The sequence below is a fragment of the Gopherus flavomarginatus genome, chromosome 16 (assembly GCF_025201925.1).
Source record: "Gopherus flavomarginatus isolate rGopFla2 chromosome 16, rGopFla2.mat.asm, whole genome shotgun sequence".
NCBI lineage: Eukaryota > Metazoa > Chordata > Testudines > Testudinidae > Gopherus > Gopherus flavomarginatus.
Genome location: NC_066632.1, coordinates 7,158,325 through 7,173,622, shown reverse-complemented (window position 1 = coordinate 7,173,622; position 15,298 = coordinate 7,158,325). Strand labels below are relative to the sequence as shown.

Below are 15,298 nucleotides of genomic sequence, written 5' to 3'. Positions count from 1 at the left end.
GCCCATAGAGGCCACAGTGGCTGAGCAGAGGTCTGAAGGTCCCCTTCCCTGTGTTATGTTCACGGCACACACACACAGTTAGAAACAAAGCATCACATCCTCTCACTGGCAGGCTGCAGATCAACACAGGGTTATTGCTTAGAATCCGGAGCCCTAGAACACGAGGACCCCAAACAGGGAGAGACAAAGCAGGCTGCTCCTGAAGGCAGATGGGCACAACTAACCCCACTTTGCTCTAGGTTAGCTATTTGGCAGACACACGGCTGAAAACCCAGATCACACGCTTGTCACCTGAGTCCCCTTGCCCGCAAGCAGGACCAGGAAAGCCCCTTGCAGACGTTAAGTGAAAGCTTGTGATGCTAACACAGTTTTCAATACACCGTATTCTCGAGTGGCCATTCCGCAGCCAGAGCAGCCTGCTGCTGCCTGAGCATAGCTGAGAGTCAAGCCTGTGATTGTTAAGCTGCTGGGGGCCTGGTGGCCTGGGTCCCGTCACCCAGCTCAGTACAGGTGGGTGATACAGGAACGTCTGCCTGCCAGGACTGTACAGAACATCCCCTCTTGTATTGCAGATATTGACGAGTGTCAGGGCCCGAGCCCGGCAGACTGCGGACCCCACGCACACTGCACCAACGTGCCTAGGAGTTACTACTGTACCTGCATCGATGGCTACGAGCCCAGCTCTGGGAAAGCCAACTTCACGCACGCGAGTGAGAACAGCTGCCAGGGTGAGCTCTCCCCTGCCCACACCTGCTGAGACCGCCCCTTGCACACACAAATGCTTGTTCCAGGCTTGGCGCTGCACTGGGGCTGCTGCCGGCTTTGGCAGTGGCCCGAGGCCTCAGCGAGGCTGTGGTGAGACATGACCCTCACTCAGGCTCTCTCAGAGGTCCAGAAAGGTGCAGGCTGCTTCCAGCTGTTCAGGCCTCCAGCCATAATAAACGTAGAAAATAACGACACATGAAAACAAAATAAGGCACTAAAAAAAGAGTGAGACATAATTTGAATATTGTTTTATTTAACCAATGCTTTTGTAGCCTTTTTCTGTGCAAATGCACTAATTATTGAGGAAAAATCTCGCTATTGTGCAACGTCACCGTTGACATTAAGCATGGGGAGCCCATTCACACGCTCTAGTCCCATAGCTGAATGGTGATAGTTCTTTCCCTCCTTCAACACGTTGAAGGTGCGTTCACCTGAAGCCACTGATGCAGGCAAACTGACAAAAATACGCAATATCTATGAGCATTTTTAACTCGTTAATATGACAAAATCTGTATCAGTTAACAAAACAATTATGTCTTACCAAACCACATCTCTTATTTGCTTGAATTTGCAGCTCTAAGCTTAGAGAAGGTGGGTCACATTGATTTTGGTCCAATAGGGACACTCATAAAAACAAGTTGCAAAACTTATCAAATGCCAATAAATTAAAAGTATCTAAATTTGAGGCCCCCTTTGAGCTTGCAGCCAAGGCCAAATGGCCTCTTGGCCCACCTCTCATTGGCCCTGCTCTCACCTGCTCCTGCAGAGCATGGGGCTGGGCTCACCCCTTGCCCGGCGCTTGAATGGGGAATAATGAGACCCACAGAGCAAACTCCCTGTGCTGCAGAGATACTCTGGAGAGAGGGGAGGGAACCCTCGCTGGCCCCAGCATGCAGCATCTGAGCTGCTAGTGTCCCCCTGAGCTGGGAAGGGGCCTTTTGTATGGCCACTGAAATAGCACAGTGCGCTCTGCCCCTTATGGGCCCTGGTGAGGAGAGAATAGCCACAGCACAGTGTGCCCCAGCCGCACCCCCTATCCTCCCCCATAGGTCCTAGGAGGTAGGGAGTAGCTGCAGTGCTGGGCCCTTACATCCGTGGCTAGGAGTAGGTTGGGTGCAGGACCCCGACAGCAATTCCCCACCAGCTACTGCAGAGCATGGGGCTGGGCTTACCCCTGTGCCCGGCGCTTGGACGGGAAATAAGCCCTCGGGGTTAGAAACAGACCGACGGAGCAGAGATGTGCTTGGGAGAGGGGAGGGGACCCTCGCTGGCCCCAGCACGCAGCATCTGAGCTGCTAGTGTCCACGTGAGCCTGGAAAGCGGCCCCGAAATGGCTCTGGGAATTGGGCTAAAGTGTTCTTGACTTTGCCCCCCTCCCCTATTGCTTGAGCTTCGCTGGGGGCAGGCAGCCATGCTCTGCTCTGGCCTCTAGGGGGCGCAGCTGCTAGTTCAAGGGACCCTCCCACGGCCCCAAGCTCCCTGCGTGGGCAGCGCTGTGAGGGGCATGTGCTGTGACTGGCATTGCCAGCCCAGCCCCAGGCTTCCCTGAGGCCCCCCGAGTTCCAGCAGTCTGAGGCGGGGACATGGGGTTGCCGTTCGTCGGCTCTGTGTGCCGTCCCGGCTCTGGCCGGGTCATCGGCCCAGCAAACCTCCATCGAAGTGCCCAGACAGCCCAGAGTCGGGTCAGTGGCCAAGGCGCTCGGCCAGGTTTATCGGCAATGCAGCCCGGTGCCAGCGCCCAGAGATGCCACGGGGACACGGCCACACGTCTGCCTCTGACAATGGACCCCGACAGTTACAGACTGAGACAAACCATCCGGGATAAACAACCTACATCCCAGCTTGTGTGTTTCACAACATGCTTGTTACCCCCCCCTACTTTGTGCCTTTCTCCTGCTGCTTCAGACAAAACATCCCTTATTCACCACCTGGCTTTGTACTTTACTCCTGATGCTTCAGACAAAACATTCCCCACCCATCAAACCATCTGATCATGCGCTAGGCAGGGGAATCTGGTGCTGGGATGTGGTTACACAGTCACTGTGCTGTAGCAATGCGGCCAATATCGGTGCCGAGTTTGTGCACTGGACGGTGAACTTACAAACAACCCTCTGCTTTGTGACAGGGTGTGACTGGTGCCTGGGGAGGCCCCACTGAGTTTGCACCATCAGGGCAAACTGCAGAGTGGGGCTGACAATCCCCCAAACTGCTGGTTATTTCTAATACTTAGATTCACCAAGTCAGCAACAAAACAGCTGCTCCGATACGGTGCTGCTTCCCCAGAGCCAGAAACAGAGCTCCCGGCTCCTTTTCTAGTGTGGCTTTAAAGGGAGAATTTGGGTCATTTATCCTGCAAGGTGCTTAACTCTTTCTGGCTCAGTGTCCCACAGGGACGGACTTTTGCTCGGAGCATCACTTCTGCTGACTTTGATTTGGGCCTTGTACCAGGCCCCTGCTCCAGGCTCTCTCTGCTCCAGCTCCATGTCACTCCCCCAGGACAGCGCTGTGAGGGGCATGTGCTGGGACTGGCATTGCCAGCCCAGCCCCAAGCTTCCCTGAGACACCCTGGTTTCCAGCAGCATGGCACACGGACGCACGGGCTGTCCAGCTCTGCGTCGCTCCCCCAGGGCAGGGAGTTTGCCCAGGGCACAGACCAAGAGGTCTCTCTGGGCTCGCAGTGCAGTGGATTTGGAGCCCCCTTTGTGCTGGTGAAGCTGGCGCATGCAGCAGTTCCAGTCCCCTGGCAGGGGATACCCACATGCTGGTGTCTCCACCGGGGGACACTGGAAGCTGCCAGCTGCTAAATCACTTTGTGCTGGTCCCTGTCTGTGCTCCTTGAGCCCCCTGAGTCAGCAAAGCACATGCTTAGCTCCAGCCCTGCACAGCTATGCACTTAACTCGGCTCCAGAGGGCCTTAAGTGCGTGCCTGAGCTCGTGATGACAATCCCAGGCATTAAAAAAATCAGATTATCTGAGAAAATCCCGAGCTTTAGAAAGACCAATGAGCAAAGGGTCAGTGTGTGGAAAGAACTGAATTGAGAAGAGGCAAATTCAAAGCCGATAGAAGGAAATACTCCTCCACCCGGGGCAGCAGTAGCCTCTGGAACTCACTGCTACTGCGGGATGGAAGCTGTGAATGTGTCGAGGTTTAAAGAGGGACTGGCTGTTTCTATGGGGAACGACAATGCCTGGAGCTGTGCTAGTTAATGGACAATAATTCTGTGAGGGAGGGAAAAGCTCCTACTTCAGGACTTAAGCCAGGGGTCTCAAACTTCTGGCCCGTGGGTCATCTGTGGCCTGCAAGCCTCCCCAGTTTGGCCAGTGGGGCTCCAGCAGTTTTGGGGCCTGGTCTCTCCCTTGGCCCCACCTGCCACCCCTGGGTTCTCCCCGATCACGGGCCCCAGCAGCGCAGCGGAGCCGAGTGGTGTCTGTCTGCTCTCTCCAGTGGCTGCCGGCCCCTCCCTGCGGTCCAGGGGTGGGGCAGGGCTGTGCCTCCGCTTGCTGCCACCGACCCGAGTGCCCCTGTGACCAATGGGACACTGCGGGGGTGATGCCTGGGGGCAGAAGCGTGCGGTTGCCCCCTGGCCTGCCCTGCCTTGGAGCCCCAGGTAAGTGCCGCAGCCTCAACCCCCTCCCATCGCCTGCACCCCCACCTCACATACCTCCTCCAACCCCCAAACTCCCTCCCAGCGTCTGCACCCCCACCTCACCTACCTCCTCCAACCCCCAAACTCCCTCCTATAGCCTGCACCAGGTCCTCACACCCCCTCCTGCCCCCAAACTCCATCCCTGAGCCTGCAGCCCATTCCCACATACTCCCAGCCCCCAAACTCCCTCTCAAAGCCTGCACCCCCTCCTCACATACCTCTGCCCGACCCCAAACTCCTTCCCAGAGCCTGCACCAGGTCCTCAAACCCCCTCCTGCCCCCAAACTCCGTCCCTGAACCTGCAGCCCACACACCCCCAGCCCCCAAACTCCCTCTCAGATCCTGCACCCCATCCCCACATTCCTCCAGTCCCCAAACTCCCTCTCAGAGCCTGAATCCCCTCCACACACACACCACAGCCTCCAAACTTCACCCCAGAGCCTGCACCCCAGACCCCCTCCCCCACCCAAATTACCTCCAAGACCCCAACCTCTCACCCCTTCTGCACCCAAACTCCCTCCCAGAGCCTGCACTCCAATCCCCTATCTGAGACCTCCTCCCTCACCTAGACTCCATCCCACAGCCTTAGGTAGGTGGGGGACAGAGTTTTTGGGGGATGGGTTCTGGGCAGCATGAGTGACATTGGCCCGCTGGGAGGATTTGAGGATTGGCACTGGCTCTAAGGTAAATTGAGTTTGAGACCCCTGGCTTAAGCCGACCTCCAACTATTAGAGACCAGGAGGAGACTTAATGGGGGCAGATTATCCCCTGGCTGTTGCTGCGGGACTCTTACACCTTCCTCTGTAGCACTCGTTGCAGACGGGATACCTGGGTAGAGGGGCCTTGGGACTGACTCAGGCTGGCAATGCCTGTGTGTTCCTCTGTGATTGGAACCTGAGGGTGATTTCTGCCAAGTCCCAGTTTTCCCAGCCCTTGGGCAACTCAGCTTCACACATGAACTCCTAAATCTCCCCAAATCTTGGCCTCATTGGAGCTTGGCCCATAGAGGCCACAGTGGCTGAGCAGAGGTCTGAAGGTCCCCTTCCCTGTGTTATGTTCACGGCACACGCACACAGTTAGAAACAAAGCATCACATCCTCTCACTGGCAGGCTGCAGATCAACACAGGGTTATTTCTTAGAATCCAGAGCCCTAGAACACGAGGACCCCAAACAGGGAGAGACAAAGCAGGCTGCTCCTGAAGGCAGATGGGCACAACTAACCCCACTTTGCTCTAGGTTAGCCATTTGGCAGACACACTGCTGAAAACCCAGATCACACGCTTGTCACCTGAGCCCCCTAGCCCGCAAGCAGGACCAGGAAAGCCCCTTGCAGACGTTAAGTGAAAGCTTGTGATGCTAACACAGTTTTCATTACACCGTATTCTCGAGTGGCCGTTCCGCTGCCAGAGCAGCCTACTGCTGCCTGAGCATAGCTGAGACTCAAGCCTGTGATTGTTAAGCTGCTGGGTGGCCTGGGTCCCGTCACCCAGCTCAGTACAGGTGGGTGATACAGGAACGTCTGCCTGCCAGGACTGTACAGAACATCCCCTCTTGTATTGCAGATATTGATGAGTGTCAGGGCCCGAGCCCGGCAGACTGCGGACCCCACGCACACTGCACCAACGTGCCTAGGAGTTACTACTGTACCTGCATCGATGGCTACGAGCCCAGCTCTGGGAAAGCCAACTTCACGCACGCGAGTGAGAACAGCTGCCAGGGTGAGCTCTCCCCTGCCCGCACCTGCTGAGACCGCCCCTTGCACACACAAATGCTTGTTCCAGGCTTGGCGCTGCACTGGGGCTGCTGCCAGCTTTGGCAGTGGCCCGAGGCCTCAGCGAGGCTGTGGTGAGACATGACCCTCACTCAGGCTCTCTCAGAGGTCCAGAAAGGTGCAGGCTGCTTCCAGCTGTTCAGGCCTGCAGCCATAATAAATGTAGAAAATAACGACACATGAAAACAAAATAAGGCACTAAAAAAAGAGTGAGACATAATTTGAATATTGTTTTATTTAACCAATGCTTTTGTAGCCTTTTTCTGTGCAAATGCACTAATTATTGAGGAAAAATCTCGCTATTGTGCAATGTCACCGTTGACATTAAGCATGGGGAGCCCATTCACACGCTCTAGTCCCATAGCTGAATGGTGATAGTTCTTTCCCTCCTTCAACACGTTGAAGGTGCGTTCACCTGAAGCCACTGATGCAGGCAAACTGACAAAAATACGCAATATCTATGAGCATTTTTAACTCGTTAATATGACAAAATCTGTATCAGTTAACAAAAAAATGATGTCTTACCAAACCACATCTCTTATTTGCTTGAATTTGCAGCTCTGAGCTTAGAGAAGGTGGGTCACATTGATTTTGGTCCAATAGGGACGCTCATAAAAACAAGTTGCAAAACTTATATAATGCCAATAAATTAAAAGTATTTAAATTTGATGCCCCCTTTGAGCTTGCAGCCAAGGCCAAATGGCCTCTTGGCCCACCTCTCATTGGCCCTGCTCTCGCCTGCTCCTGCAGAGCACAGGGCTGGGCTCACTCCTTGCCCGGCCTTGAATGGGGAATAAAGAGACCCACAGAGCAAACTCCCTGTGCTGCAGAGATGCGCTGGAGAGAGGGGAGGGGACCCTCGCTGGCCCCAGCTCGCAGCATCTGGGCTGCTAGTGTCCCCCTGAGCTGGGAAGGGGCCTTTTGTCTGGGCCATTGAAATATCACAGTGCGCTCTGCCCCTTATGGGCCCTGGTGAGGAGAGAATATCCACAGCACAGTGTGCCCCAGCCGCACCCCCTATCCTCCCCCATAGGTCCTAGGGGGCAGGGAATAGCTGCAGTGCTGGGCCCCGGCCTCAGCCCCTACATCCGTGGCTAGGAGCCGGGTGGGTGCAAGACCCTGACAGCAGCTGCCCACCAGCTGGGGTGGCCCCTTTTGCATGGTGGGGGATTCTCCAGTGGTCGTTCCCCTGCCAGAGCAGCCTAGTGCCGTCTGAGTGTCGCTGAGAATCCAGGCCTGTGATTGTTAAGCTACTGGGGCCTGGTCACCTGGGTCCCATCAGCCAGCTCAGTGCTGGGGGATGAGGAGGTGATACGGGGAACATCTCCCTGCCAGGACTGTACAGAGTGTCCCCTCTTGTGTTGCAGATATTGACGAGTGTCAGGGCTCAATCCCGGCAGACTGCGGACACCACGCAAACTGCACCAACATGGCTGGGAGTTACTACTGCACCTGCAGTGATGGCTACGAGTCCAGCTCTGGGAAGGGCAACTTCATGCACGCGAGTGGAGACAGCTGCCAGGGTGAGCTCTCCCCTGCCCACACCTGCTGAGACCCCCCCCCCTTGCAGACGCAAATGCTCATTCCAGGCCTGGCTCTGCACCGGGGCTGCTGCAGTGGCCCGAGGCCGTCAGCGAGGCAGTGATGAGACGTGACCTTCACCTGCTCCCACAGAGCACGGGGCTGGGCTCACCTCTGTGCCTGTGCTTGGACAGGGAATAAACCCTCAGGATTAGAAACAGACCCACAGAGCAGAGATGTGCTGGGGAGAGGGGAGGGGACCCATGCTGGCCCCAGCACGCAGCATCTGAGCTGCTAGTGTCCCGCTGAGCCTGAAAAGTGGCCCCGGGAACGGCTCTGGGAATTGGGCTAAAGCGTTCTTGACTTCGCCCCCGTCCCCTATTGCTTGAGCTTCTGCTGGGGGCAGGCAGCCATGCTCTGCTCTGGCCTCTAGGGGGTGCAGCTGCTAGTTCGAGGGACCTCCCATGGCCCCAAGCTCCCTGCGTGGGCAGCGCTGTGAGGGGCATGTGCTGTGACTGGCATTGCCAGCCCAGCCCCAGGCTTCCCTGAGGCCCCCCGAGTTCCAGCAGTCTGGGGCGGGGACCTGGGGTTGCTGTTTGTCGGCTCCGTGTGCTGTCCCGGCTCTGGCTGGGTCGCTGGCTCGGCAGACATCCATCGAAGTGCCCAGACAGCCCAGAGTCGGATCAGTGGCCAAGGCGCTTGGCCAGGTTTATCACCAATGCAGCCCGGTGCCAGCGCCCAGAGATGCCACAGGGACACGGCCACACTTCTGCCTCTGACAATGGACCCCGACAGTTACAGACTGAGACAAACCATCCAGGATAAACAACTGATGTCCCAGCTTGTGTGTTTCACAACATGCTTGTTACCCGCTTGGGTGGGGAATAAACAGACCCATGGAGTAAACTTCTTGTACTGCAGAGATGTGCCAGGGAGGCGGGTGGGGCCCTTGCTGTCCCCAGCACACAGAATCCAGGCTGCTAGCGCCCCTGATTCTGGGAAGGGGCCTCGTGGATGGTCCACATACAGCACAGTGCGCTCTGCCCCCTTTAGGCCTGGGGAGCAGGGAATAGCCTCAGGGCAGGGCACCTCGGCCACTCCCCCAATCTGCCCCCTCCCTTAGGGCTGGAAGAGCAGAGCCTTTTCCAGCCCCACACTGACAGGGAGCCTCCTGGATGGGAGGGTGTTTCCCTAGGGGGCCATTATGCCCCCTTAGGCAGTCAGGGCGGCCTGACCGGAGAAGGGGCCGGGGCGTTCCAGGCCCTTGTTTGTGACGTTCAGCCGGTAGTTAGAGCTTGTATCAAGTCCCAGCCGGCCGTTCCCATGGAAACCGCCCTTTACACCCCCGTTTGGGGGGGCAGAGCACCGGGCCCGTAGCACTGGGAGAACTCAGGAGCTCATTAGTTCAAACGCCAACCCAGTGGAGACCTCGCCCAGCCGTTCCTGCGCCAGCCCCAGGCCACATGGGATAACCCCAGCCAGTGTCCTGGGGCGGGTCTAGGCACAAGAAGAAATCAGCGCCGCAGGTATCTCAGCCAGCATCCCGGGGATTGTGCGGGGATAGCTGGTATCGGGAGCCATGTGGAGAATCCCTAGAGCTTGCCCCCGGGGGGATTGATCGCGATCGCTGTTCTCTTTGGAAGAGCACTGACTAGTACAGACCAGACTGTCTGGATGGGGAGCGATTCCACAGGAGCTGTTACCCTCAATTTCCCCGTGTACTTAAGCCCCTAGAGACACCAATATCAGAGCTCCCTGCAACTCGGAGCGAGTTTGGAAGCCGCGGGACACCCATGTGCCCGAGGGAGGGGAGAGCTCTGGCCGCACCACCGAGAACACAGTGCATGGCACTTCTTCTCCAGCAGACAGAGTGTCGGAGCTGGGGGAAGCACTTTAGAGCAGTGGCTGTCCTGTGGCTGGATGTGTGTACAGCACCTGGCACCATGGGGCCCGGCTGTGGCGCTACCTGCTGTAAACATTCCAATGGAACCAAGACGGGATGGATAAGGACACTGGAAGCTCCGTTCCCATTGCGCATGGACTCTGGGAAGCCTTCGGGGCAGAACCCAATTGTACGTCGTTTCCAGAATAAGCAGGTTCTGGAAACATGGAGCCGCCTTGGGGCTGTCAGGAGAACCCGCGAGTGTCGCAGGGTCAAGGGGCGGAGGAGGCAGCACTTGGCAGGAAGCAGCTGGTAGGTTCTGACAGGTTCAGTCTGCTCTGGGAGCAGCTCAGCCTCTGAAAAGACAAAACCATGGCACCGACCAGGCTGAGACACAAGTAACGTGGCACCTGCACAGTACAGACGGGATCAGAGCTGAGGCCCATCTAGCCTGGTATCCCGGCTCCAACATGCCAAAGCCAGATGCTGCAGATGATAGTGGAAGAGCCCTGCAGTGGCAGCCGGGGGATAATCTGCCCTCACGCCCTGGTCTCCAATATTCAGCTGGGCTGAAGCGTCACAGCAGAGGTTTTCTCTCTCTTCCCAAACGTTTGTGCCCTTTAACTATGATCCCTCTGGCTGTTCTCATCATCCATAGGAATGTCCAGTCACTCCTGGAATCTTGTTAAATTCTTGGCCTCAGGGACTCCTGTGGTGGGGAGTTCCACAGGCTAATCGCACATTGCATGAAACAGCCTTTCCTTGGCTCCGTTCTGAATTTCCCTTCTTCTCACTTCCCTGACTGGCCCTGGCTCTCATGTTATGAGTTGGGGAGAACAGAAGCTCCCCATGTCCCTTCTCTATTCCCATCAGTCATTTATAGACGCTTAACACATCCCCTCTTACCCCACTCTAAGGTGACAGTCCCAGTCTTTTCAATCTCTCTCCGCGGAGGGTTTTTCCAGGCCACTGATCATTCTCATTGCCTGTCTCTGAACTCCTCTGGTTCTACACTGCCCTGTGTGCAAGGGGGAGCCCAGGGCAGCTCATGGGTTGCAGAGGACGTCATCCCATTGACTGATATCCAGGCATTAGATCAGCCCTCGTGTTAGTCTCTATCCCCTTCCTCCAAAGCAGCTCCCCATTTGTTCCCTCCAGGGGCGGACGGCTCATTCAGGCATTGCCGTCTGCACTGATATTGCGGCACTGGGCATCGCCAGATCTGCTTGGTGGCTTTAGCAAGCAGCAGGCGCGTGTCCCGGCAGGGCTGCGTTTCCCTTCCCAGCTGGAGTGGCTCATTCCGGACAATAGCCACTTGCTGTCGTTCGCTGACCCAGTCACTGAACTCCTGGCTCTAACCAGCGCCATCTCCCCAGAGCATGGTGCATGTCGGACGCCTGGATTATCCCCCAGCAGCGTCCCCCAGTGCCCAAGGTCCAGCTCCTAGTTCAGCCTGGCCTAGCGCTTTCTCTCTCCTTGCAGACATTGATGAGTGCCAGCGAAATGCCACAATCTGTGCACCCCATGGGAACTGCATAAACATGCCAGGGACTTACATGTGTAAATGCAGTTGGGGATTTGGGAAGAGTCAAAAGGATACGGCTAAGATCTGCACAGGTACAACCAGAGTTGGAAACAGTCGTGGCAAAGGCATGATGTTTCTGGCTTGTCTGCAGTGTTGCCAACGCGTGGTTTTGCCTTAAAGGCCCACCTTCTGGAGTCACATGATTCTGCTTTTGGCTAAAATCAAAATTAGGGCCTGGCCCACGTGGCAGAGGCCAAACTGCCAAACATTACACTGGGGTGACCAACAGCTCCCAAATCAGAGTCAAACAAAATGAACCCAAAACAGGTTTTGGTTTAAAAATGATGAGATTTTTTTTTAAATCTTGTGACTTTTTTGCAGCCTGGCTCAAGGTTTGGGGCTTTTATTGATTGCTTGGCATTGGCAATGCTGTTAATGCACCGTCACTGAGCTGACCCAGGATATCTGACACTAACCCACATGCCTGAATGGTGAAACTAACCAAGTTGCCCTGAGGTCTCGCTCTGTCTCTGCACCACACCCGGGCAAAGTATCTGTCCTGACTCCCAACCTGTCTTACGAATTGGAAACTGAGCCCGGGGAGAGAAGGTCACCATGTCTCTTGCCAGGCTGATTAATTCCACCGAGGCAGGAGCGTAGGGCACTGGGGATGTCATTAGGAGCTGCAACATCCCTCCAAGCCTGCAGCTGCAGTCAGAGCCCAAGATGCTCTTTCATAGCAGAGCTTTGAGGTGGGGGAAGGTCAGGTCTTTGCAAAGCAAACTGGGCTGAGATGGAGCCAAGGACTCTGTGTTGGATCAGCCTGTAACACAGCTTGGGCTCAGAAAACCCAGTAGTTTCTGGAATCCCATTAATCGAACCCTCAGCAGCTGCTAAGGAGCTGGCATCACAAAGGAACCAGCTTGGGTCATTAGCAGGAATCAAACCTAGGACCTGCCTCCTAAAAGCACAGATCTCAGCTGTTAGAGCTAAGGGAGTAACTCCATTAGCTAGTCATTGTAGCAGGCTATTATCTACTTATGGGAACCAGCCACTAGAGCAGGACAAACTTGCTCTCTCCTGTTCCGCGGCTCAGCGGCCTTCGCTAGAGCCTGGCACGTACAAGCCCCCTCACAGGCATGGTGTAGGCCCATTGCCTTCCAGTAGGTTTAACAATGGAGCAAAAGTTGAGTTCCCTGCCAAAGGAACAAGGATTTTTTCCAGCCCTGATGCACTCCTGGCCATGAGCCATGGAGACATAAAGCTCCTCTCAGTGAGGGGGAGCAGAGGGTACAATCTGCATGGTGACGCAGGGGAGACACATTCTTGGCCTTCTATGGAAGAAACAAGCCAAAAGAGACAAGTCTAGTGGGTGGGGTATGGGACTGGGACGCAGGAGCCTGGGGGCTATTCCCAGCTCTGTTACTGCTAGGTGTCCTTGGGCAATTCTGTGTCTCAGTTTTCTCTCTCACCTCTTGCCAATTTAGACTAGAAGCTCTTTATGGCAGTGTGGGTGCAGCGCGCTGGGTGCTGCCTCTATGCAAATAATGACCGAGGGGAAGGGGCATAGCGGGAAATAGCAAAACGCTGCCACGGGTAAGAGAGAGAAGGGGAGTCTGAGAAAGCTGCTGGAACACGGCCCAAGGGAAGGATCCGTGAGTGCTCTGGACTCTCCCCGCTGATTGACTTGTTTGCTGTTTTCTGTGAGGAGCAAAAGCATTATGAATAAATATCAGGGAGAGTTTAGAGGCCCTTCCCCTACTTCCTCAAGAAGGGTCACCACCCATCTGTCCCCAGGGATGATGACTGATAGGCCATTGTTGATCTGAACACCAGGGGGAGTCAGCAGAACAGCTCTGCATGCTGATCCAAGCCTGCTTGTTCACCGGCTGACCCTTTGACTGTTTGGGTGGATAAATGTCTGTGATTTTATTGGCAAACTGTTTGCTCTGAAAAGTTGTCACTGATGTACAACTGGTTGCCTGAGTCCCACGGTCTTTCTTTGCTTCCTGATTGGCCGGCTGAAATGTTGGGTTAATAAGCAAGTGAATGTCTAATTCCAGCCCTTGTTCCTGGCTGGGATTTCTGGGAGAATCGGTCATGACCATTTCTGCAGTGACTCAACCGCTTCCCCCAACCCATGGGAATGACGGATGATGCGCCCATCCCCCATGCGTCACCACCAACTCAGTGCTGCTGTGTGTGAAATGGTCACAGAGCGGGGGCCAGAGCCCCAGTGGTGTAAATTGGTGCAGCACCACTGACTTCAAGGGGTTTTTGTCCCAGCTCTGCTTCTCCATCTCTCATTGCCCCAGACAGGACTGCAGGCTCCCCAGGGGCTGGTTGGCCGGAATGAGTGAGTCTCTGCCCGTACAGGCCGGGTTCCAAGGTAGAAAACCCCACTCCCTGCATGGAGTGAGTGACCCTGCTGCACCATGGAGTCCCGACATCCCCCGTCTATCCCCTTTTGCCCGGCAGCTGGCGCTACCCACATTGGCAGCCTGGCGGGTGCCCAGCCCTCCAGCGTTTGGCTAGATCACGGCAGGGCTCTCTGTGCCTGGGCAGGGCAGGGCCCGTCTGTCAGATCAGACTCTCCACAGTGGTGAAAGGCCCCAGGAGCCAGCGAGGGCAGTAAAGTCCCCTCCGTTTGGGGCCAGATTGGTGACCCGCTGGGTGGCGACTCCGGCTGGGGCTATGCTGGGGGTCAGGCTGGGCAGGTCTCTTCCGGCCTCGGCTTCCACAGGCCGGATCAGCAGTGAGTGTCGAGCTGGCGTCACCCGTCCGAGGGCTCAGTGGATTTGCCCCACGGGGCCCTGGGCCTGGGGGTCACAGCAGGATCCGGGAATGGATGTTGGGCCGCTGCTCACTGCGCAGTGTTAGGAATAGGGGGATCCCCTGGATCCAGCTCGCTTCCAAACAACCTGTTTACCAGCCGTGCAGGACCTGGCCGCATGTCAGGGTCTGCGGGCTTCTGCCATAGACCCCCATGAGCGCCACGAGAGAGCAAAGAAACTGGATTAAAGGGACAGCACCCAATTCCCCTGCACTCTCCTGGCTGCAGCCCACCCACCCTTCTCCTAGTGCTCCATGGGAGGGGCGGGGCTGGGTGTATCCCGAACGGGTAGGGGCCCATCGGGCTGGGGTCTGTAACGCTGAGCGTGGTGCCCCCTTCTGGTGACTAGCTCCAGTTCAGCGCCACCTTTCTTCTCTTCCACCATTGCAGCTCCCAGAGTCGCGGCTCCCCCGAGTCTCGGCTGTCCGGCCACGTCACGCTGTGATCTCCATTCTGGGGGAGCCTTTCAAAGCCAGACCCCTCTCTCCTATGCCTGCTAGTGAAACCCTTCCTTCAGGGCTCCCAGCCCCCCCTCGGGCCTTCCTAGCACCCCTCGCCTCAGACCCCCACCACTGGGCCCAGCCTCGGGCTGTAGAGAAGCCTCACCTGTCCCCTCCCAGGCGAGCTTCCTTCTAGCTAGCGCCCTGCACGCAGCCTAAGTCACTTCCCCTTTGCAGCTTAACTGGCTGATATGGCCCCCCCTTAACCCCGCTCTGTTAGGGCTGGTGCAGGGGGGGATCGCAGGGTCCTGGTCTGGAAAAGGTTGGACCCCCTGATCTGGGGGGTGGGGGGAGTGGTTGCACCGCAGGGATTGGGGCCCTGCAAATAGCAGGGAAGAAAGGAGAATAGTATGAGGGGGGGGGTTAGATGGAGCAGACAGACTGACTGACAGATCACGCCCCCTGCAGTCAGTGGGGGGTGTCTCCATGGTCATTCGCCCCCGTGCACTCCCAGCCGTGCTGCGTGTGACCCTCTCCCCCACCCCACCCTGCTTTCCCCTCTCAGACATCCACGAGTGCAACAAGACCCGAGATATCTGCGGCCCCAACGCCACATGTATCAACACCAATGGGAGCTACTGGTGTGAGTGCCGGGCTGGCTACATCCCCTCCAACAGGAACACAACCCTGTGCCAAGGTGGGTCCTGCTGCGGGGGGCATGGCGGGGACACCTGGTGGGCTGGGCAGGGCCTGGGGTTACACAGGCAGAGGTCCTGCCCAAGGGGGCAGTGAGCTGGGAACTGGACTGGGACAGTGCGCCAGCCCCCCTGTGCCCCATGGACGAGGTCCCTCTGGGTCTCAGCCCTGGCTGGGGAGGGCTCATCCTCAAGGCTCTCACCTCCCCGCAGCCCAG

The 15,298-nt window shown here is 56.7% G+C and overlaps 1 protein-coding gene across 18 annotated transcripts in view; it reads left to right on the top strand.

Annotated features, from left to right (window-relative positions):
• Window positions 1-15,298, top strand: part of ADGRE5 (adhesion G protein-coupled receptor E5) — a 123,574-nt gene that overhangs the window by 91,308 nt on the left and 16,968 nt on the right. For 5 of the 18 annotated variants that reach the window (XM_050925174.1, XM_050925178.1, XM_050925175.1 and 2 more), the window contains 5 exons: window positions 573-728; window positions 5,976-6,131; window positions 7,552-7,707; window positions 11,070-11,204; window positions 14,951-15,082. The exons of 7 other annotated variants lie outside the window; for them this stretch is intronic. In XM_050925174.1, coding sequence (XP_050781131.1) covers window positions 573-728; window positions 5,976-6,131; window positions 7,552-7,707; window positions 11,070-11,204; window positions 14,951-15,082 — 735 coding nt within the window. The remainder of the gene's footprint in view (window positions 1-572; window positions 729-5,975; window positions 6,132-7,551; window positions 7,708-11,069; window positions 11,205-14,950; window positions 15,083-15,298) is intronic. 6 more of the 18 variants (XM_050925184.1, XM_050925182.1, XM_050925177.1 and 3 more) reach the window with 5 other exon arrangements.